Source organism: Siniperca chuatsi, linkage group LG2 (genome assembly GCF_020085105.1).
Source record: "Siniperca chuatsi isolate FFG_IHB_CAS linkage group LG2, ASM2008510v1, whole genome shotgun sequence".
NCBI classification, from domain to species: domain Eukaryota; kingdom Metazoa; phylum Chordata; class Actinopteri; order Centrarchiformes; family Sinipercidae; genus Siniperca; species Siniperca chuatsi.
This window is the reverse complement of record NC_058043.1, coordinates 31941196-31963684: the sequence shown is the minus strand read 5'-3', so window position 1 is coordinate 31963684 and position 22489 is coordinate 31941196. Positions and strand designations below refer to the sequence as shown.

At 39.2% G+C, this 22489-nt stretch overlaps 1 protein-coding gene and 1 long non-coding RNA gene across 4 annotated transcripts; one reads left to right on the top strand and one right to left on the bottom strand.

The window, feature by feature from the left end:
- Nucleotides 1-6: 6 nt before the first annotated feature.
- Nucleotides 7-20774, bottom strand: lamb3 (laminin subunit beta 3). Of its 3 annotated transcripts, none has more exons than XM_044212609.1 (23): nt 20667-20774; nt 20520-20568; nt 18735-18889; nt 11942-12056; nt 11468-11541; nt 11031-11222; nt 10581-10644; nt 10301-10491; nt 9011-9131; nt 8165-8353; nt 7810-7965; nt 7188-7381; nt 6149-6245; nt 5443-5806; nt 5050-5201; nt 4633-4844; nt 3616-3822; nt 3291-3435; nt 2921-3128; nt 2157-2298; nt 1872-2048; nt 1397-1559; nt 7-809 (listed from the first exon to the last, which is right to left on the bottom strand). In XM_044212609.1, the coding sequence occupies exons 2-23, from the start codon at nt 20542-20544 to the stop codon at nt 670-672; spliced, it is 3483 nt and encodes a 1160-aa protein (XP_044068544.1). In that variant the 5' UTR covers nt 20545-20568; nt 20667-20774; the 3' UTR covers nt 7-669. The 3 variants fall into 3 exon arrangements, with proteins under 3 accessions (XP_044068544.1, XP_044068551.1, XP_044068558.1); XM_044212616.1 differs by having other exon boundaries at nt 20520-20575; nt 20667-20765; XM_044212623.1 differs by lacking the exons at nt 18735-18889; nt 20520-20568; nt 20667-20774 and adding an exon at nt 15298-15318.
- Nucleotides 11152-15289, top strand: LOC122883701. The gene is made up of 3 exons (XR_006379696.1): nt 11152-11276; nt 11447-11577; nt 11975-15289. It is a non-coding gene; the product is annotated as an uncharacterized LOC122883701 (long non-coding RNA).
- Nucleotides 20775-22489: the final 1715 nt, after the last annotated feature.

Here is a 22489-nt window from a genome sequence, read left to right as displayed (position 1 = left end):
CATGAATCAAAGTATTAACAGGCTTTTAATTAAATACTGTGGATTCTGTACAAACAGCAGATGAAAAACAGACAAATAAATAATGTAGAATTCACCCTCTCTCCAGTTCTGACAAATACAATAATTGTGGTGCAATGTTCAATGTGGAGTGTATTGCTGCTGACAAATAAAAGTTTATGTTGGCTTTTGCAGAGCTGTCAGAAAGTTAGAAGCTGTGGCCTTTTTCTAGATAAAATGCTAAATGATGAAAATTATATTGACAAACTCACAATACCATAGTGTTTTTTGACTAAATATTGATATGTGCCTGTATAACACAGTCCACATTGTGGATTTCTGATGAGTAAATGGAACCTACAGTATCATCATTAAAGGAACCCCCTCACTCCTCTACATTTCCATTGTTACTTATCACTAATCTTTAACTCTCAAGTTATTTATGAATAGTAGTCATTTACATCTCCCTGAACCTCATTCAAGCCCAGATAATGATTTCCTACAGTTCTTTGATAACTGCCAGAGAAGAGGTGCAATGAAGAGTTATTGCAGTGGAATTGCAAGAATTCTCTAAATTGAAGACTTTTTCGGCCAGTAGAAGGTTGAAGGCTGGTATGAAGTGTTGTAGTGACAGCAGCTGCAGATGCTGCTCAGAGGGCAGCTTGGTGACTTTCAGCCCTGGCAGGTGCTGAGGTCGTTGGCTTTCTTTCGAAGTTTTGCCACAAGGTCTTTAAGCTTAGCATCAAGTCCTTCAAGCTTTGTTGACTTCTGAAGGATCTCGTTCTGCAGAAACCTGAGGGAATCTGCCTTACCTGGAAAAAGATAAAAGTCCTGGGATTGACCTGGGATCTAATACAAACACTGAAAATCTCTTAACATCCCTTTATAGGACCAGAGCTCCAACTGATGACACAAAGGTCACTTCCTCTGTGTTTTTTCTGCGAGTTGGGAGATTTAAATTTTGAATTAATTTTTCTACAACTGGATGTTACATGTGACACATATTGCGTCATTTAGGCACAATATCTTTAAATTGTCTATCTGAAGACCAAGAAAAAGTAACTTAAAAAAATATTTATTTAGCCAATAGAAAAAATCATTTAGATCGTCATAAAAGTCACAGCAAATGGAATTTAACAGATACTGTGAATAAAAAAAGAAAGAAAAAATCCAAAATATTAAAAACTTTTCGGTGTCTTTTTCTGCAAGTTTACTGTCTGCCTAAATTTCCTCTTTTTCATGGGCTTCTCACCCCAAATAGCCTACTTATAACCTCTGAGGCAGAGGCAATAGGCAAGTCAGACTCAGAGGAGGAAAAAATTACTAAGTTCAGCTGTATTTATCAAGCATTTATTTTTTTTAAATACAGACTTGTGGTGGTGTGGTTTTGCTGTATTACCTTCCAGAGCCTTCATCATGTTTTCAGTGGTGTTGGCCAGAGCTCCAGCATCCTGCTGCAGCGTCGCCAGTCGCTCCCCCACTGGCCCGGCCTCTTCACCTGGCTCTCTGGCTGCAGCCTCGTCTTTAAGACGATCCAGCTGCTTCTCCAAAGACAACAGGTCCTGCAAACACACACACATTTGTATTAGTACATTTATGAAGATGACACGCTAAATGCAGACATGTGCAACTGAAATGCACTGTCAAAGGACCATAACTCGTTATTGAAATGTTATTGTAAATTTTAATCTTTATAGTATATTAATACGGGGGGGGGTTGACCAAGTTCTTGTGGCAACAACCCCGCCCCCCTCAACATTGCAGTTTAAGACACTGAAGACTACTGATAGCTATAATCTTATTATTCTAAACCTGTCCTTTGTAAAAGTCAATGTTCATATTTCAAAATAGAACAGCTACAGCAGGTCTCTCACCTCATTTGCAGTAGCTGCTTCATCCTCCGCTTTGTCTGCATTTTCCTGTGCATCCTGGGCCTGCTGGCCTCCATTCTGCAGCAGGTCTTTGAGCTCATCCAGTTGAGGTTTCATTGGCTTTATCAGTGTCGATACATCATCAAGAGCCTTCTCTGCTGGGCTCAGTTGGTCTTTGGCCTGCATGAAGAGAACCACTCTAAAACTCAGTAATGCTTGGCGAGCAGCTTTTATTGGAATAAATGGGCCACCATGTCATCCATTGTTTGATGTATCCATGCTTCCTACCTTAGTTAGGCTGTTGTTCAGGTTGTCTAAGAGATCCATGCTGTTCTGCAGCTTGTCCTCCAGGTCAGAGAGGGAGCCCTCCGCCAAGCCGAAGCCTGCCAGCAAACCGTCCACGTCGGCCTTTACTCCCAGTGCCGTGTCCCTGTGAATATGCAACCAGAGAAAAAATCTTTTTACATCAGTGTGACATTTATCATCACTACAAAGACATAACAGAGAACTCTGAGGGCTGAAGGGGCGCCCTATAGACCTTCAGAAAGAGACATTTTTGGATTTGACCTCAAAATCTATTTCTGTTCTGCTAGACTACAATGATAAAAACTGTAAGGTCAACTCTAGATTAACTCTTTGAGTGTACCAATAGGGTCTGTGTATGAGGTCTTGTTGCATTTTGGATTAAATGTAACAATTCTGGTCATTTTGGAATTTGGATTTGTTATTCTGAACCAAACCTTACAAAAAGCAGAAAAAGGTCAAGATAAAATAGTTCTGATGCTAAAAACAAGGATACTTTTTACCACATTATACATAGCCAAGAAAGAGTAAAGGAAAAAGGCAGCATCTTCATTAAAACAGCATTCACTGTTTACAGTTTATCTTCTACTTTGTGTACATCATGCTCTTATCAATTGTTTTAATATCCATCCTGTGATTAACAAAAAAATGCTTTTTAAATGCTATGAATTTTCAAAGTTGATAATTGTTTTGGAAAACAGCATTAAGTATCAGTAATAGTAGTCTGGCCCTGGAGTGTGAATGCCCACCTGGCGTCCTGGGCTTCCTGCAGCAGTTTCCTGGCCTTGTCCAGCTGCGGCTTGGCCTTGTCCAACACGGCCGTGCTATTTGGTAGATTAGCTGCCAGATTCTTCAGATCCTCCAGCTTCCTCTTCAGAGCAACCAGGCTGAGAGGCGGTTTGGCTTTCAGGATCCAGTCGCTCACCTCCTGGACGTGGGTCAGGTTGGAAGACGGGTCTGTGCAGGCAGAAACAGGAAAAGTTGGATGCAAAATGGCAAAGGAGTGACTGACCGTGGCATCACCTTCTGATTAAGTCATTATTACTGAAACCAAGTGAACGTTCCTTCCATATATCAGTCCACTAATCCATCTACCCTCTGCACTAAAACAATTTTTACCTGACAGGAAGTCTTTGAGCGCTTTCACAACGTCACGTGTCTCTTTTAAGTCTTCTTCTAGCTCGTCTCTGGTCTGCTTCATCGTATTGAATAGCTTCTCTGCAGACTGTCTCACCTGGTTGGTTGTCTCTTGTGTTTCCTGGAGCTGTAAGGAATTGAAAAGAACTTAAATAATGCTTTAGAATCTGTATACTGTTTTAATAATTGGAGAATAATCTATAGTATTCTTACAAAATCTGAAATTGCTCATGCTTTTGTAATAGAGTTACAGTGATGTGCTAGTGGAGCTATCAGAAGTGAAATAAACATCAGAGAGTGTGTGCACCTTCTCTGCAGCCTCTGTGATCTTCCCAGTGAGCTTGTCCAGTCGGTCTTTCACGTCCTTAGCATCAGCATCAGCCCTCTTGCTCAGAGGTAGGGCGCCCACGCACTTTTCCCCCTTTTTACAAGGTGGGGTTCCCTTCGGTGGACACAACTCTAAACCGTCACACTGGAGAGGGGTGCAGGGCTCTGAGCGAACACTGCCACATACCTGAAAAGTCACAGATAAATGCTGATTTAAAGGGTAAATCTGGGAGTTATGGTCCCATTTAACAAAATAGCCATTTGATATTGGGGGTTATACAATTCACAATGAATTGCAATAGCATGTCAATATAATAATATCTCAACAACTTCCAGCCAGATTCCCTCAAAATGTGTAGTGAATGATCCCTAATATTTTAGTGAATAAAAAGAAAAAGCCCTTTGAGCTTTCCTCTAGTGCCACCATCAGGCCAAAATGTCCACTTGTGTAACACACACAAGTATAAAAATCTAACTGAAAATGACTGAGTATATCTATGCTCCCTAGGCGATGAACCCTTTCCCTTTAGAATAGATTATAATACACTTTTCGGATCATATTCATGCTCTGAAAGGCTTACACCCTTTTTGCGTTTATGCCCATATGGTCTTTTTACTCTAGTGCCACCTCCAGGAGATAAAATGACATTTTATCAACTTGCATTTTCTAGGAAAACTAAAAGTGGTGCAGATAAATACAAAGATATATAAATAGATAAATGACATGAACAGAAGATGGCACGTATTGGAAGGTGAAGACATGCTGGCTCAAAATGGAAATGTTTGAGCATTACACTTCAAATAACTGATGATCTCTTCAAGTACTACAAATCAGCAGATGTTTCCAAGTAATCAGTAGATCAAGGAGATGTTTGTTACTGAAACACATTTCAAAGCTGTAGTTTCCATCATGCCACAAAACACACCATAATCTATCTCCCTCCTAAAAGAAATGTCACAGCATCATGTTGGTGAAACGAGGCCTGGTAGTTGTTACCTGTTTGGCAACAGGAGTGAGGTCAGGTCGGGAGGCCATGCTCTCGTTCAGTTTGTCAAGATCTCTGGTGTTGGCTGGTTGTATTTGGTTTTGAAGGTCCTCAGTCTGTTCTCTAGCATTAGCTGACTCCTTCACTGTGTTTCTGCTGTCATCCACTTTCTTAGCCGCATCTGTAGACTCATTATAGGCTTTCTGGATGGCAGAAAATCCTTCTGAATAGGACAGAAAAAGTCAACATGAGTATATTTTATGCTGTCCATATCAGAATGTCTGTTTGAGAAACAAAAATTGGTGGAGATGGTGAGATGGTTCAGTCAGACATTCTGCTCAAACCAGCATTAAGTATGTTTGTGCCATATTTTAAGTTTCTTAAAAAAAACTGAGAGTAGCAGTGACTGGTGTGTCTTTGTCTCTGACCTGCATTGTTGGTGTTCTCCATTGCATCTTTCTTGATTTTGTACTCCAAAGTGAGGCGGACCAGCAGAGCTTGCAGTTTGTCCAGCTCTGAGTCCAGACCAGGGGTTTTCACCAGGGGTGAAAGGTCATTGTTAACCTCGTTCACCTGGTCCCTGTGAGACAAAAACAAGAGTTGTTCAATTAGGCATCAGTGAGAAAAGAAATCTAACTTAGTGAGTTTCCATCCAAGAGTGAGAATAAGGTAAAGAAATGACATTCATGAATGTCTGAAAACATATCCAGAACAATGACGGATAGCTTCATAAAGAGCTGATTAGTGTTTTCATATTAAAACCATTAAAAAAAAAAAATCCAAATCCAATGTTTTCCTCTGATGATCTCAGCAGTCCCCACCTGAGCTTATAAAGTTGGGACAGAGCATTATCGATCTGTCTGGCAGTACTGGGTGGAAGAGAGACGGAGTTCCGGATCAGGCTCAGGCGGTCCTCCAGGTTGCGGATGCTAGGCAAGACGTTTTCAAGATCACCAGTAGAAGGGAAGCTGAAGGAGAGTCTCTCCAGAACCAAGCTCAGGTTCTGTCTCTGGGCGTCCAGGGTGAAGAAGCAGGAGGGACATGTCTCGCAGGCAGGGAAGGAGTCACAGTGTCCTCGACTGCAGGAGTCACAGCGAGCCCCGGTGATGCCCGGCCGACACAAACAGACCCCTGTCTGCTTGTCACAAACTTCTGGAAGGGTTCCTTCAGCATCACACCGGCAAGCTGTGGTGGAAGAGCCAAGAAGATCAGAAGACAATATATACAAATTCAAGCACTGATTGGAGGGCTTAAAGCCTAAGAGACCCACACACTTAAATGTTGATTTTGATTTTTAAAAGGTTGCTTCATTGCTGCACCCAGTAGGGCCTCCAGGTTGCGGATGCAATTAGTATGAAGTTATAGCATTGTTGTAGAATTGAAATGCAGAATATGTATATTTACTTGTAATTTTTTTACCATGACTCAGACAGCAAACTAAACTACAATGGAATTATGACTGCATCTCATGAATCCAACAACTGGCTTCTCAACAATAAATGGAGTAATCAAAGAGGGCTGACTCACGTTGGCAGCCTATGAGAGGGTCTCCGTATGTTTTGTCTGGGCACTCGGTACATGTTCGGCCTCCAAAGCTTGGTCTGCAATGACACTGACCTGTCACCTGGAAAGAAGGAAACAGAATTGATTTTAGTGTAATTACCAGTAAGGACAAATACAAACTCGATACAAACTCTGGCTACAAATCCTTCTACTTATTCTCTGCTGATGATCTAGCAACACAACATCTGCAACCTCTGAGGACAGAGTAGTAGTAGTAGTAAACATTTACAGTAGCACTACCAGCAGCAGCAGCAGCAGCAGCAGAAGCAGTGGTAGTAACAGTCCTAATGAATTCTTGTTGTACATAGATTAAGTTCTAGTATTGTTATGTTGTACAAAACTGTAATTTTCATTAAGAAATTCATGAATGATAATAAAACAGATGCTAGGGTTGTATCTATAGAACTCTTTTTGCTTTGCCATACTACAGTTTGCTGCTACATCAACCCAGCATACAGGATTCTATAAAGTTCTTATTTCTGTCCTTATTTTCAGATTTCATCACCAATTTGCAAAGCCCCCCCTAAACATTTATCCACATTCTTTGTTAATATTCACTGATATGGGATTACTAAATATTTCTGTGTATGATTTACTAGAATTTACAGAGCATTGAAATTTTATTGAACATTTTATCTGCTGTTTTGTTGATGGAACACACCCACATTGTGGGAAATGTTTGCCATCATTCCCAGAGTTAGTTTAGAAAATGAATATTAAATTTAGAGCTGAAACAATTTATTGATAAGTGGATCAATTGAAAATGAATCAGCAACAGTTTTTATAATCGATCAATCAAGTAATTTATTAAACAAAAATGCCAAATATTCGCTGGTTATAGCTTCTCAATTGTTTTTAAGAATTTGCTGCTGTTCTCTGTTTTACATTATATCATTGTAAATGAAATATCTTTTGGTTTCACACTGTTGTTCGGACAAAAACATCTATATGAAGATGTCGCCTTGGTCTGGGCTGTAGGGGTGTGTGTGGGTAGCGGTCATACCTGGTCACAATTATCACTGAATGACCTGGAGGGGTCACAGCCGCAGGGTTCGCAGCTTCCTGACAGGAATGGGTTCCAGTAGCCTTGTGAACACACTTCACAGGTCAGGCCATGGAAGTGGGGACGACAGGGACACTGGCCGGTCACCGGGTCACAAAGATCTGACAGTGACCCGTCTGGAGAACAGGAACATCCTGGACAGCGTGGGTAACATCGGTGTTAGCAAGAAGTACTGGACACTTTGATCAGATGATCAGTATGCATATTATTGGTAGTATAAAGAGGGTTTCAATATGAAGCCACAGAAAAGTCAAACATTTAATACCTTGAATTTTGGAATGAAAAACATCACATCCAAAGATTATGAAATGATGTTCAATTTGATTTACAGATTTGATTTAACAAATAAACAGGTCAACTTTAATAAGAAAATTTGCACACACACATAGACTTTCACCAAACTGGTAAGGATCAGTGACCTACATACTTTGGGGATTAGGGGTACTTATGTATATGACATTCAGGAGCATGCAGTGAATACGTTTCCCCAACCAACTGAAAACAGACAGAGCTGAAAAAAGAAAACTGTGGTGTTATGATATGAAGGTGTTTGATGACTCACTGGAGCAGCCCAGAGGGTTGGAGGCGCTCAGGCCGTAGTAGCCTCTCTTACAGCGGTCACAGCGGGGACCTTCAACGTTCACTTTACACTGACACGAGCCTGTGCTGTCGTCACACCGGCCCCCATTCAGTGTCCCCTCAGCACTGCAGATACAGCCTGGCAGCAACACAGCAACACAAACATGATTGTGTCTACATGAAAACATTTTGCATTTTCTTGAAGTTTAAGTTTGAACTTCGCCTCATCCTGCATGTCACTGTCAGATTTTTGACGTGTTGCACTTTCTACGCAGTGGTGTGTGAAGGGCCTAACTTAAAGTTCAGAGTGCTTTTCATTTCACTAATGAACCACTTACGTGTGCAGGCATCAGGACGGTCCATTCGGCTGCGGGGGTTTGGCTGGTAACCTGGGGCACACTGGTCACACTTCGGCCCTGTGGTGTGGTGCATACAACCCTCACACACACCTCCACTCCTCCGCCCACTGGCCTCATACACAGCTTGGTCAAAATGACAGCGTTGGGCGTGGTTGTTACACTCACAGCCTGAGGAGAGGGCAAAGGGGTTAGTGTACAGTATACACAGTATGGGTTAATATTTAAAAAAGGGCCTTTCATGCATCCCAAGGACACTTTACATACAAAAATTTCAAAACAAAAAACTACCAAATAGAAAAAATGGACTGATATATTGGATTGCCAACATTATGGGTCAGTTTTAGCCTTCAATATTGTCCAGCTCTGTTATGATGAAGGCTCCAGAACAGTCTAGGATATCTGATATTTCTTTGTATATTTTACTCCTTCATTTCATTTGATGTGTGCACAGCTGTCTTATAAAAAAAGAAAGTACTGGCAGACCATATGGTTGACCACTGATGTTACTTATTTTGAGAAGGGGGAAGGTAACATAAGACAATAACAAAACAAACCAAACCAAAAAAATACCAATTTTTTTGATAGTCACTAATTTTTTTCCAGAAAAAGTTCTTCTTGTACTTCTTGTAATGTGGATCTTGGTAAATTGGCAAATTTGAGAGGCATTATTGCATTGATTAGATATGTTGGCTCACAGAGAAGTGTATTTTGGTATGTATTTTGTCTAAGGCTTTCACACTCAGCTGTGGTGGCTGCCTTCAGAAATCTGGGTGATGTTACAGATCACCCTTGAGAGAAGCATAACATGGATGGGTGAAGTCTTACGTTTGCAGGTATGAGTGTTGCCCTCCTCTGCAGGTCTCCAGGGCAGATCATTGTAGAGATCAGCACAACGTTCACAGTTCACACCTGCTGTGTTATGCTGGCAGTCACACTGAGGATTCACCTGCAAAGAGACACAAAAAAGAAGAGATGTTTAATTAGATTACAGATTAAAGATATAAAGGTCAGATGATTCACTCAGGCTATGATCTACAGACCACTGATACCAGAAACATGGGTATCACATCCCTGAGCTATCCCAGCAAGCATTTTCAAGAGAAATTCATTTCAATTATAGCCTGCACCAACAATGAAAACCTGTCAATATTCACCAAGTTGAAAGTTGGAATGAAATCCAAATTGATGATGATTTAGTCATGATTTGCTGTTTTTCTTTTGTTTCATATCATTGTAATTGAAATACCTATGGGTTTTTTCCAACTAAATTGGTAAACTTAAAATAGATGCCACTTTGGTTTCTGGGAACTTGTGATGGCAACAAAACTGAATAGTGAAGTAGGAAAGTAGATAAATTACAGCAGAAGAAAATGCATGTTGAATAAATGAAAATTTTAAAATGTATTATCTCTCTCGTGCAAACCTGGTGAAGGTTCTCTGCTGAATTTACAGTATCTTTTATCTTTTACAGTAATTTTTGCAAAATTTGAGCATGCATAAGGATCAATGTCAGGGGCAGCCAGAAGTTTTTGGGACCTTAAAGGGACAGTTCACCCCAAAATCAAAAATACATAGTTTTCCTCTTATCTGTTGTGCTATTCATCCATCTAGATTGTTTTGGTGTGAGATGCTGAGTTTTGGAGACCTCCACAGCCCTTGTTGTGAGCAGTTTCATGGAGGAACTATCAGTAGAAAGAAAGTAGTTCCTTCATGAAACTGCTCACAACAAATCTGTGGATTATCTTGAGTAACTGGGTCATGATTTCTGCTTATTTCATTTATGCGCTGGGCAGCCTCTGACCAGTATATCATTTTCAGCTCAGTGTTGTTCAAGAAACTTTCTGGTGAGAGGGAAACCTGCTGACAACTGGAGTTCAAATTACACTGGCATTTTGGAAAATACTCTTGCTTGCTGACTTACCGAGAGTCCAATGATGAGATCAATATCACTCTCATATTTGAGCATGCAGTACAGAGACACTGTAGGTCCAGGATATGTTTAGCATAGCTTAGGATAAAAGCTAGCCGTATAAAGCAAAAAATGTGTCTACCAACTACTCCACAGTTGTCTTTTTCCATTAAAACCACCAAACCCCAAAACACCTGCATACATACCTGTATGCTGTTGGACAGTGGGTTGTTGTAGACTTCTGGCAGGCATTGGTTGGCATGTCCATGGCACATACAGCTGCCCATCACCCTCATCTCTTTCAGGGCGTAAAACCTACTGAGAGCTCTGCCTGGTAGATGTGGCACATCGCCAAGCTCTGTCAGCCTCACCCTCAGCCCCGTTAACCCAGACACATCTATGGATGAGACAATTGTCAATCAGAGGGGCTGCAACCTTTGACCAGGTCTATACTGCGTCAGTAATTTATGAAAGACAGAGACTTACATTCAATTTTTTGGCTGTTGGGAGCTGGGACATAAGCATACTGACGCAGAGGACTAAACTGGATCTGGAGAACAGAAATGTACATATATTTATACCATATATACCATCATTTTGTTCTCCATCACAGGATGTTATGCTCTTATTTTGCAAACCTGCACAATACTGTAATGTATGTTTTACATGTATGCCATGTTTGTCTTCTTGTGAGGACATCTCAGAATATGCTTCAGTAATAGAAGAGAAAAGTGGAGAAAATATAAAAGCAAATAAGTTGCTGAATGTTTGCCAGAGTCCTTCAAAGTAATTATAATAAAAACTTATATAATGTTAGTGATAGTGTTTGTTCTGCAAATAGTACTTTATAATCTGACTAAACTAAAACATTTGAATAATTAGCCTTGACTGAAAACGAGGTAAAACAGTCTCTGACAACAGATTGTTTGTCCTTACTGTGTGATCTTGATATGGGTTAACTCCAGTAGGGGGCAGTGTGTAGCAGTATGTTTGATCCAGGGTAAGAGGTGTTGTTGTGGGGATGCCAGGAAAAGCTTTTTGACAGTCTGTAGCCAAGTAGAGAGCAGGCTGCCACGTCCTGCCATTATCCAGTGTCCTCTCTATAACAAAGACACTTGGACGAGGACCCTGCAAAGCAGAAAAGATGAATAAAGAAAACATTTCAGGTTTAAAATGAATAAAGTATGTATGAGGACTAAATATACAAATACAATGTGTTTGTACTGAGATGTGTTTCTATTCTACTATCAAATAATGATATTTTTCAAATGTAGATGCATCACAACATTCATCAAACTTTAATCAGAAAAGATAGAAGTGAACAGAGTCATGGTTCTCATGTGATCCAGCAGCGATTGCAGACTGTGTCATACCTTGAAGCTGAGCACCAGGTTGTCAAGCTGGAACAAATTGTTGAGGTCCAGTTGGAGAGTGACTGGACTCAACTCTACAGGACAAACCAGCAGAAGAGCATTTCCATCAGGTACACTACATATGACTAACAGTTTTTAACAGATGTTCACAAAAACATACTTTGATTTGGTTTAAATCAGTTTTCAGATAGATTTGATGTTGTTTTCTTTCATGCAGTCAGATGACACTGTTCAGCACAGTTTACAGTTTACAGGGTCCTCTGGTGCTGAGGACAGCTCAGAATATGCTTCTACTGACAGAAAGTGGAAGAGCAAATGGAAAGAGTGTGGATAACTAAATGGCTATATAGCAAGGTGTACTTTGAAATGTACCATTTCACTCCTGCCAATAGAAAAGTTCTTTCTTTCTCACTTTCTCACTTTATTCTTTCTCTTTCACTCTCTCTCACTCTGTCCTTTTTTTGTTTTGCTCACCTTTCCTGGACTGCCACCATCTATCTGGTCCAGAAGTGGACAAGACCTCCTGGACAGTGTGGGCCAGCTGACCATTTGGGTTCCTGGAGTCACATGGACAACACTTCATCCTCCTCTAAGGAACAAAAAAAAACCCCCACAAACAAATCAGTAACAATGGACTTTTCTGCAGAGTTACATTGTAATATTTGATGTATGTATGTATGGAAGTATTTGTCTTGAAACTGACCCATGGACCTAAAAACAACTTCCAAATTTGTCTCTTTGCCTCCCTGCCATGCCAGGTAGATAAGATGTGTTACTGAGCAGGTCACACATTTGCCAGAGGGACAGAAAATCAATATGCCTCAGATGGGAAGCCGAATCACTAACAGTCCAAGCTTTATATTGCGTTTTGATTGAGCTGGTCAACAACTTGGAGGGAAACTTTACCCCAGTAACAGATGAGGAAGGAAAAATGTGCTGCCCTTGTTTAAATCTGACTATGTTTTGTATACATTTTTTTTTTGACACCAGTGGAACTTGACTTGGGACCACAGGGAAACCAAATGAAATTTGCGAAACACAAACAGAGTTTGTCCACCTGACAGAATTTGAAGTTGGTAAAATTCAGACTTTTTCCACCAACACAATTCAATTTAACAACTGTACTACAATGACAAAAAGCAGTAACTTCAGTTACTATAGTTTGCCTTTGTAGGGCAGTATTGATATAGTGGTATAATATTTATACACATTTAGAGAGATACAGATGTAGTGGTATTCATACACATGTAGAGGGCTGCAGATACAGTGGTGTAAATACACATGTAGTGAGGTATTCTGTACAAAGGCAAAAGGCAGTAATGGAAGTTACTGTTTTTTGCCTTTGCAGGGCAGTGTAGATGTTTAATATAGCTTTAAAGAAATAATTCATACAAAGAATGACATTTTAGGTTATTGTCTACTGACCACTGAGTCAGTCAAAGCACGTGTGAAGTCTGTATGTACATTTGCAAACAAACACACACATTTTTATTAATGTACTGAATTAAATAAAAGTGAGCAGATAATGCCCACATTTCCATTTTTGGGTGAAATTTTTCTTTTAACATTTACAGTAATGGATCTGTTTTTCCACCTCTGATGAGCTGTGTGCTGTTTATGAAGACACCCAGTATGTTTGTGAATGTATGTACTTGGGTAATTCCCCACACAAGTGCTCAGATCACTGACAGCTGGGCAGCTGCTTTCACCAGTCAATGTTTATTAGCTCCCCCTTTATACGGGGGCATGGCTGCCAGTCTGGCACACTGACCATGGCTGCTTTCCCTGTAGGGTAAAGTTCCCTCTGGACTGCTGATTGTTAAACATAAAGGCCTCAATAATGTTTCCCCTCCAGCTGTGTGTCTCAACGCACTCACCCACATTAGGATGCAAATTTACAATCAAAATTGCTTAGATTTGTTCTCCACCGGTCAGGTCCTGGCTAAAAGGGTATATTACTCTGAAAGTGAAGCCCATCTTTAAACATGAAATTGTTTTCCAGCTTCCTTTCAAACATTTATAGAATTGTTCTGTGCATGTTTCCTCATTCCCAAAACACAGTGACATTAAAGGGGTACTCCAATGATTTAGTATTGCACTTCTATAAAGTTGGGGGACTTCACAGAGACAGTCCTAGTAATGGTGAGGCCAACAATTTCAATATAATATCTATAATTCAACTCCATTGTGTCTTTCATTAGACCCCCTTGGTCTAGTAAACGCCCACCTCTTTTTAAACACCACGCTTCCAGTTTGTAATCCAGGTTTTCTGTTTCTGTTCTTGTAGTCTCTAAACCAGCCTAAACTGAGATAACCCATCATCAGGGATATTTTCTCAGACTTGACAAAACTCTTCCAAAGGCAAGAGAGAAAAAAATGAATCTGAAAATACTACATGATATATGCCTAACTAATATTCTACTTTTCTTCTACTTTCTACAATAAACACTATAATTCTGGACATTTAAAAAAAAACTTTTTAATCACCTATGTGCAATTTTGACACATATGTCAGAGTTTTTTCTTTGTCTTTATTCTTTTTCTTATTATTGTTTATATCTTTTTTTAAGTTACCTTACATACTCAATATGTGAAATTTCTATTTCATTTTGTTAGTGTGTTGACGTTAATACAGTTTATAGAAAAAAGAAAAGAAGAAAAAAAAAGACAAAGTGCCTCCAGAAGCCCTTATACAACTGTTTCAACAGGCTGAGAGTAAACTGGTCTTCATGTGTAAAATTGGTGGTGCCCCCTTAACTACCATGACGGACACATCTTTAGCACATCAAGTGCATGGTCAAGTGAAGAAAATTCAGCAAGGATCACAGCATCACATGGAAAAATTTCTGTCTAGGTGAATCAATCATGAAAAAACATCAATATCTTCAGGCAACTTGCATTCCCCTATGCATAAATATAGTGTACATAAATCTGAAATTAAAGGTGCCTAAAAAGACTGTGATATCAACAACAATATTTAAAGGTCCAGTGTGTAACATTTAGGAGGAGGTATTGGCAGAAATGGAATGTAATATTTATTAGTATGTTTTCATTAGTGTATAATCGCCTGAAAATAAGAATCGTTGTGTTTTCGTTACTTTAGAATGAGCCGTTTTTATCTACATAGAGAGTGGGTCCATGAGGCCGCCATGTTGCACAGCCGTGTTTCTACAGTAGCCCAGATTGGATAAACCAATCACTAGCTTTAGATAGGACCTTTTGTGTTTTTCGCGGGTTTCGCGGCCACCAAAGTTTCTCCTACACACTTGGATTGGGAGGGTGAGGCGAGCGGTATTCAAATGGTTGCAAAGTGCAATTTCACTGCTAGTTGCCACTAAATACTACACACTGGACCTTTAACATCTCCAACAATATTATCACAAATATATGGAAACATTTATTATATGGCCCTGTCCTAGATGGTATAACATAGACTGATTTTGTGAATGAAAGCTGGACAAAGTGATGTTCACCATCTGTGTATAGGGAACAAATTTTGGTCATACTTAGTTATTTAAAATGAAAACATCACCAACAGAGTGAAAAGCTGCATTGACAGAGAAAAGTCTCCTTTCTGTCTAGACATTTATGACATGCTCTGTGATGCTTTGGTTGACATTCCTGATCCTGGACGTCTGGCCCTTCCTGAACAATCACCATTTCTCGCCATGCAGGTTGTAAAACACCAAAAGCTATTATTGGTCGGAGTTCAACATGTAATCTGATATGTCTTGTTGACAAGTAACGGCAGGAATTTAAAGGACAACAATCACCTAATCTGACACAGTAATCACCTCGAAAAGCATAAATGTCATGTAGCCTAATCTCACCAGATTCCATCCTTGTCCAAAAATAATGTCCAATCAGCTGAAGTCATTAATGTAGCAAAAAAGACATGATCCCCGACTGGCTTCCCACCAACCAACATTATCAGTTGTGATTGTTGGTGCAGGAATTGTAGGTAACATTTTTAAACCTGCACCAACCAGGTCTCTCTCTAAAAATGAAATCTGGAAAATGTTGCTCTTAATAACAAGCAGCCTCAGTCTATCTGTGAATGTGTGTGTGAATCTATTATTTGCTTTCTGCCAGAAAGTCAATCTGCTGCCAACTTTGGACCTTGACCATGCCTCTCTGTGTCTAATAAACCTCAGAATTAAAGATTCTATTGTGGTCAATAAATCAAAAAGCCTTCACCCACCTGGTGTCCACATTTCACATCTCTTACCTCAATGTTCCCACAACTCCTACGAATACCCTCAAATCTCCAGCAAATTGCTTAAAAAAAGTCACAGCAGCATTTTTCTGATGCTGTGTAAAACCCTATCACCGAGATATGATCTACCACTAAGTGCAAATCATTACACAGTACTGAGGACTTCTGTAGTGCTATTGATGGCTTTAAAGTAATAATATGCAATGCTTTCATATAAATGCCAGTTTTGCTATAGTTCTCTAACTCACTTCAACCTCAATGCATTCCACTTTAAATGTGTAAATCTTTTTTTTCTCATTGCAAAACGGCGAATCTTATCTAATCTCAGGTGATAAAGATTTAACCCTCTCAAAGACTTGGGTGTGTCCATGTCAGTTTTACTACTACTTCACCTCAGTTACCCCAGTAAAGCCTAACTTAACTTATGTAGGTTAAAAGTGATTCAATGTGGCAGCTTTTTTCTCCAAGGTTTGGGGCTTTTGGCACCACAGTGTGTCACCTCCAACACATGCGCAAACACACACTGTTTGCATTTAGTCGTTGCCAGCTGACTGTTGCATCAACTGAAGTGTTTTTGATTCTTTAGTTAGGGTATAAAGTCTATAGTGGACATTATGATAAAATTTGTTAGCTAAACCAAATTTGTTTTTGATATGTCAGGTATATTTGACTGTCAACAAGAAGGCCTCTGGCTGGAATAAGTAATGCTGGCATTGTTATGTGGTAACAAAATTTTTTGGGCCCCATTAAAAATTTGCCTAAAATAAGCTGAGGTTCTTTGCTAGCTTGGGTATATTATAGATTTCAAGGATGACTTTCCAGTTTCCCTCCAATACCCTCAATTATACAAATTTCATGTGTAGCAAATCTGACACTGCACCAAAGTGATTTGTTCCTCTGATAAAATCAGAAATGTATGCTTTTTATAGGACACATCAAAACTATTGATCATTTTCCATACATTTATGACATAGCAACCCCAATGAAAATAACCTCAAATTACTACAAAAAAATGCAAAACATAAATGGGAGACCTAATGAATCAGTCTCGGATGGTGTCCCACCCCACCAAATCTGTCAGGACTTTAAGTCTATACTGCAGCAGCTACAAAACTACTTTCAAATACTATCTACATTACTATTAAAATAAGGACATGGTAACTCTAAGCCACAAGACCAATCAACATTACAGTGTGTCTGCCAGAGAGGCTTGGATTTTAATTTATTCATTTGATTTTTACACTTAATTATTTGTCAGGAAATCTGGTACTTGCGGCAGTGTGATGAAGCATACCCAACAAGATCTGACTAGTTTTCTACGATGGCTTTGAGGGCTTTCATCTTTATCATTGTTGGTCTTCATTGGTAGTCATGTATGCGTGTGTGTTTGATTATATGCGTCAGCTCTGAGATACAGCTGAGTGTTCCTGCCGTTCCCTGTCTGGACGAGGTGCGGTTCAGGTAAAAAAAAAAATAAAGGGAAAGTGTTGATCAATCGGAGAGAGTCCACGCCTATCACAGCTATCCATTCCCTGAGGCAGATTCAACACACTGGAAGGTATGAAGGTTATGCAACATCGACACAAACATTATCTTGTCTGTTTTTCAGTGCTGCTCTGTCTTTTAGGTTGGATTTGGATTTTTTAGGTTTAGTTTAGATTATTGAAGATCATAATGAAAATCACTGAAAGTTGGAATACAACTTTTTTTAGAAAGGAAATTTTCTATTCTACAGCAGAGTAATGCTACATGTGGTAACTTTTACTCAAGTACTGTACTTCGTCATTATTTTGAAATGCTGGAAGTACTTATGATATACTCAACTTTACTGAATTATCTACTTATCTCCACCTTGGGAGACTTCTTTTTTTCCTCCAATACATTTCTGAGGAAATATTGTACTTTATGCTCCACTGCATTTATCTGAATGCAGGAGTTTCTAGTTACTTCGCAGATGATGATTTTACATTCAACCTCAAGGACTACTTGTGGTACCTTGGACCGTAGTTTGGGAACTGCTGGACTACAGTCCAGCTCCCAACCTTTGCTGCCCTCATGGCCTGTGTTGCATCATCCCTCCTATCATTACACTATTACAAAGCTAAAATACTGCACCTATTACATATCTTTTTTTAATAACTCTCTGTCTGGGTGAATTCTGACAGCACAGCAGATACACAATACCAAATTTTTCAAGATTTGGTAGTCCCAAACTATTGCCAACAACTCAACAGTTGGTTGAGACTATTCAACATAGTTCCAGTACAGTTTAACTTGTTTCAGTGGATTTTATAAAAACAAGCTTCAGTATGATACCTGATTAAAAAAAGAGTTGATCTGTATTGCAAACAAAGATTTTATCTCAAAAATAAAAAATTGCAACATTGCAGGCTTGACTCTTGCACACTACATGTCCTCTGCTCTGGACAGTTAATGTCTTATTTCAAAATCAGCATTTAAATCCAGTAATGGGCTGGTGAGTGGTTTTCCAGACGTTGGTCAAAGAGTACAGTTGCAACATGATGCTCTGGCACTGAAATCAGACTGTTTCACAAATGGACAGCAGGCAGTCTGGCCAAAACCAACACAGCCTCCATCCCGCACATCCGTTTGTTCACCATGACCCGTGCATCGCTCGCCTCCTGACGGTGCAAACCCCACGTAGAGACCCATGCGTGGCCCGGGTGAACACAGCTGGCTGAGGCAGTGACTGTGTACGTGCTCTGGTTTGACTGCTATGGGTTCATAAGGCCAATATCAGTATTTTAGAATTGAAGCTGCTGCTTATGCTTTTCCTTTCGCTCTTTCTCTGCCTCACGAACTGTAGCTTGAATTCAGGTATGTCTTTTGCCACATTCTTAACTGAATAGATCTTCAACCAGCCTTCATCTGCAGAGAAGTCTCCCTTGATCAAGATGATTTACTAAGATTTGATCGCAGTGGGTTTTTAGAGGTTGATACTAATATAGTTTGAAAGTGCAACACAAACTCTCAAAACAACTTTGATCCGCAGAGATGAAATGTCCTTTAAACACAGGACTGTGCTCCTACCTGTTGGTATGGGGTACAGTAGACCTCGGAGCCTGTGAGACCGCAGGTGGAGGAGGCATGGAGCTGGTGAGCCCTTCCCAGGAGCAGGTCATTGATGGGTGGGTAACAAGCCCCTTGAGAGCAGTCAGTCTGGGCCTGTGATACTGCAACTATGGCTGTCGGGAGGAAGGCAGCACAATAAGAAATTAAACGTTACAATGCGTTGTCAGTATTTACTAAAAACAATACCCCAGTTCACAATCAACACTGATATTTATCATGACATACAAGCACAGTCCAAAACAGGAAAGAAGGGCCAAGCCTATAATGATGGTCTGGAAAAGGGAAGTTCAGCTCTAATTTTTCCAGCGCACAGCACTTGAACCACAGAGCATGCAAACATTTTTTCTGATGTGAGAACATAAAATTACTATTTATGACACTTATTCTCTGGCAAAATGATTTATTTTTTGTAAAGATTGTTGTAAACCTGATAAACATACAACAATATATTTGAAATCTTGTGTAATCTGTAGAGTTGCTTTTTTACTTAATTATAGTTAGCTAGCTAGTACCCAGATATTAAAGTAGATGTTAATGATCACATGAGACCAGCGAACCAATACGGCCTTCTAAATATTTGCAATATCAGGGTTAGAAAAGTTCAGAGTCCTATCACTTGCTACTTAAAGCCCCATTCATCTCTAGTCATTTTTCACTACTGCAGCTGAACTCCATACATACAGTAATGTGAACACAGTGTCGTCATATAATGTACACTGACATGAATGTTTCTCTCCATCAGTAGGATGGAATTAGCTTTTTCACAAAAGGTTACACAAAACAGTGACTATTGTCACAATGTACGTGTTGATTTTAAAATGAAACCATGTACTTTTGTAGAAAAGCTTAGAAAAGGTAACCTTTTCTACGATGGAACAATCCTGGACGAATGAGGGACTGCACCGAAACCACGTACTGTAGATACAGCACATATCGTATGATCAAGCTTTACTCAAAACAGATGAGATTATAAATAATGTTGGATAGTTCCTCCAAGATTATTACGCTCACCTTAATCACATGAAACTTTTACTAAACCATCTCTAAACCTAAACATGCTAGTTTTTATTTTTTTGCCTAAACCCAACCTTCTAGATTGATGGACCAATGAGAGCTTCTGTCCATCACCATGGTAGGATCCATAATTTAGCTGAATTTCTATCAACTATTAATTTAGCACAAGTTAAAGAGTTTTGCTCTTTGTCTATCCCTTAGATGATGCTGAAAGGTTTTGTGGAGTTTCCTATTTCCAACTAAAGACTCACCATATTCTGACACCAAAAGAAGCATAGGCTACAATACAAGTAGTACAAGTATCTACAATACTCAAAAAGGGATGCTTTGTTGTGGTTTAGACAAAGTCATAGTGTCTAGAACTATGCATTTTTATAGAACCTGAAGCAGACCCGGACTAATTAAATCCTTTCAGGGTTAACAACTCTTTAAACATGTGGCATCACGACCAGAGAGTATGCAGGTTTTTATTCCAACCAATCACTGCAGCAGCTTTAGTTCCTCCTCTCCGCTAGAAAATGGAGTGAACAGTGTAATTATCTGCTGCAGTGTTTTGCTGGACGGAAAACCTGCATACTGTCAACCCTCAATGCTTTATGAATGTAAACATCTGGTCTGGAAAGTTTAAGGTGAAAGTTGCAGGACAAATTTTGTGTAACAGAAAGAGGACACTTAAGAGAAAAATTGAAATATTAAAGCAAAAGACAAAAAATAAAAAAGAAATCTTACCAGCTAGAAGTAAAAGTGTTCTCATGTTGTGTTCCTCCTATGACAAAGTCTGGAACCTGACGATGAGAAAACAAAGAAATGTCAGCAAGCAGAAACAATCAAATACAATCAAAGCCAGTTGACTGTATTTCTTGATGTGAGGCTCACCTGGCAGTCAGTACTCTTTCAGCTCTGTTATCTGCGGTATTAAAGTGTGTGTTGCTGTCAGGCTGCTGCTTTATAAACACTGTCTCACCTGGATGGTATGATACAGTGTGTGTCAGAGTCACACCCTCCACCACCACTCCTTTCAGTCCATGAATCAACACGCAGGCAGACATAGACACATACTCAACGCAAGGAGCCACAAACAAACTTAAACAAAGACTAAACTAGGTGTAATAAAACACTTTTGTGACCTCAAATAAAAAACTAAAACTGAGTTCAAATGATCTCATCTACTCGTAGAACAAATTCATCAACATCAAATAGTTGTTTATTGTTAATGTGCAGGCTAATGTGTAGCTCCATCATCAGGTCAAAATTTCAGGTTGTCCAATGCTTTGGTTTATGACCAAATATCTGCAAAAGTAATGACGTTTAGTGCTAATTTGCAAATGTTAGCATGCTAACATTCTAAACTAAGATGGTTCAACATGGTTAACATGCAACATCTTGCTAAAAATCAGCATCTTAGCATTATCATTGTAAACATTTTAGCATGCTAATGTTAGCATTTAGCTCAAAGCACAACTGTGACAATGTACAGCCTCACAGATCGTTTATACTAAATGCTACCTACAATTTAAAAAAATATAAAAATACTTCAAAAATAATTTGTGATTGTGTTCATGACAAAATACCTTTTGTGTACACAAATAAAATAGCTAAAATATGTTCTTGTTTATACCTTTAAAAAGCACAGAAGCCATATGGAGTGGCATAAAAACTATTTGGCCCAAAGTTTATGTCATATGTATGAGATGCATTATCCACATACAGTGTATGATTTATTATGTTGTGTGTATAACAAGTCATACATACATTAGCGTAAAAACCTATAAAGCCTAAAAACCTGTAAACATTTCCTTAAGGTTTCTGTAAGAAAGTCGCACCACTAACAAAACCATTAAAACTACAATCAAATATTTAATAAAAGTTAAGCTAAAATATTTGAAAAACATAAAGACCAAACTTAACCTACAAAGCCACACTGAAAACAATGTTATAATCCGCAGAAAATAAAATTATGAAAAAATGGTAAATTAAGTATTTTGCATAAATTCTGATGAAAACTGAAAAGGCTAAAGTATAATAAAGCAATAGAAAATCACACAAACACTTAAGAACATATTAATGCAGGTTTGAATTCCAATTGAATAATACTAGTAACCATGTTTTGAGTGTTTATTTTTCACACTAGTTCACACAAACGGACAAAATGTACTCAAAAAACTGAAACAAAGCATGCAGACAAAAATGGCTCAGTTTAAGAGAGTGGGGATGATGGACGCTGTTGTCCAACAATGCAATGCACCATGAAAATGGGGGGGAAGGGGCTAATAAAATGTGACGTCAGCCTTTGCACATCTTGTATCAGTCATACAGAATAAAAAAGTATATTCATTTCTTGTGTACTAACTGCCAAACTGACAACACATGTACGTAGTGTACAATTCATAGCATCAGTATGTACAGAAGTGGACACAGTGTATGTTTTGGTTGAGATTCTTTTCCACAGTGGCTGACAGAGACTGCAAGAGAGAAATTAAATTCCTTAAATGCCACAATTTTAAACAAGCCTGCCTGACAAAGTCTAACCATGTCATATTATACATGTACTGTATGTCCAGAGACAAGTATTGATCTGTAATGGTTTCATTATTTATTTATTATAAAAATGTATTATGTAACAATGTTCCATCCAGAAAAGACCGCAGTTCTGGGGGGTGAAACACTGTCACACAGACAAACTCACTCCTCCCTCCCCA

Bases quoted from the DNA above. Each gene is read 5' to 3' on its own strand.
- lamb3 (XM_044212609.1), bottom strand. From the start codon at position 20,544: ATGAGAACACTTTTACTTCTAGCTG. The intron at 8,354-9,010 runs GTAAGACTTCAC...CCCTCTCCTCAG, and splicing joins CAACACTCATACCTGCAAAC to GCTGTGAGTGTAACAACCAC. The intron at 5,202-5,442 runs GTGGGGACTGCT...TTTGTCTCACAG, and splicing joins TCCCAACTTTATAAGCTCAG to GGACCAGGTGAACGAGGTTA.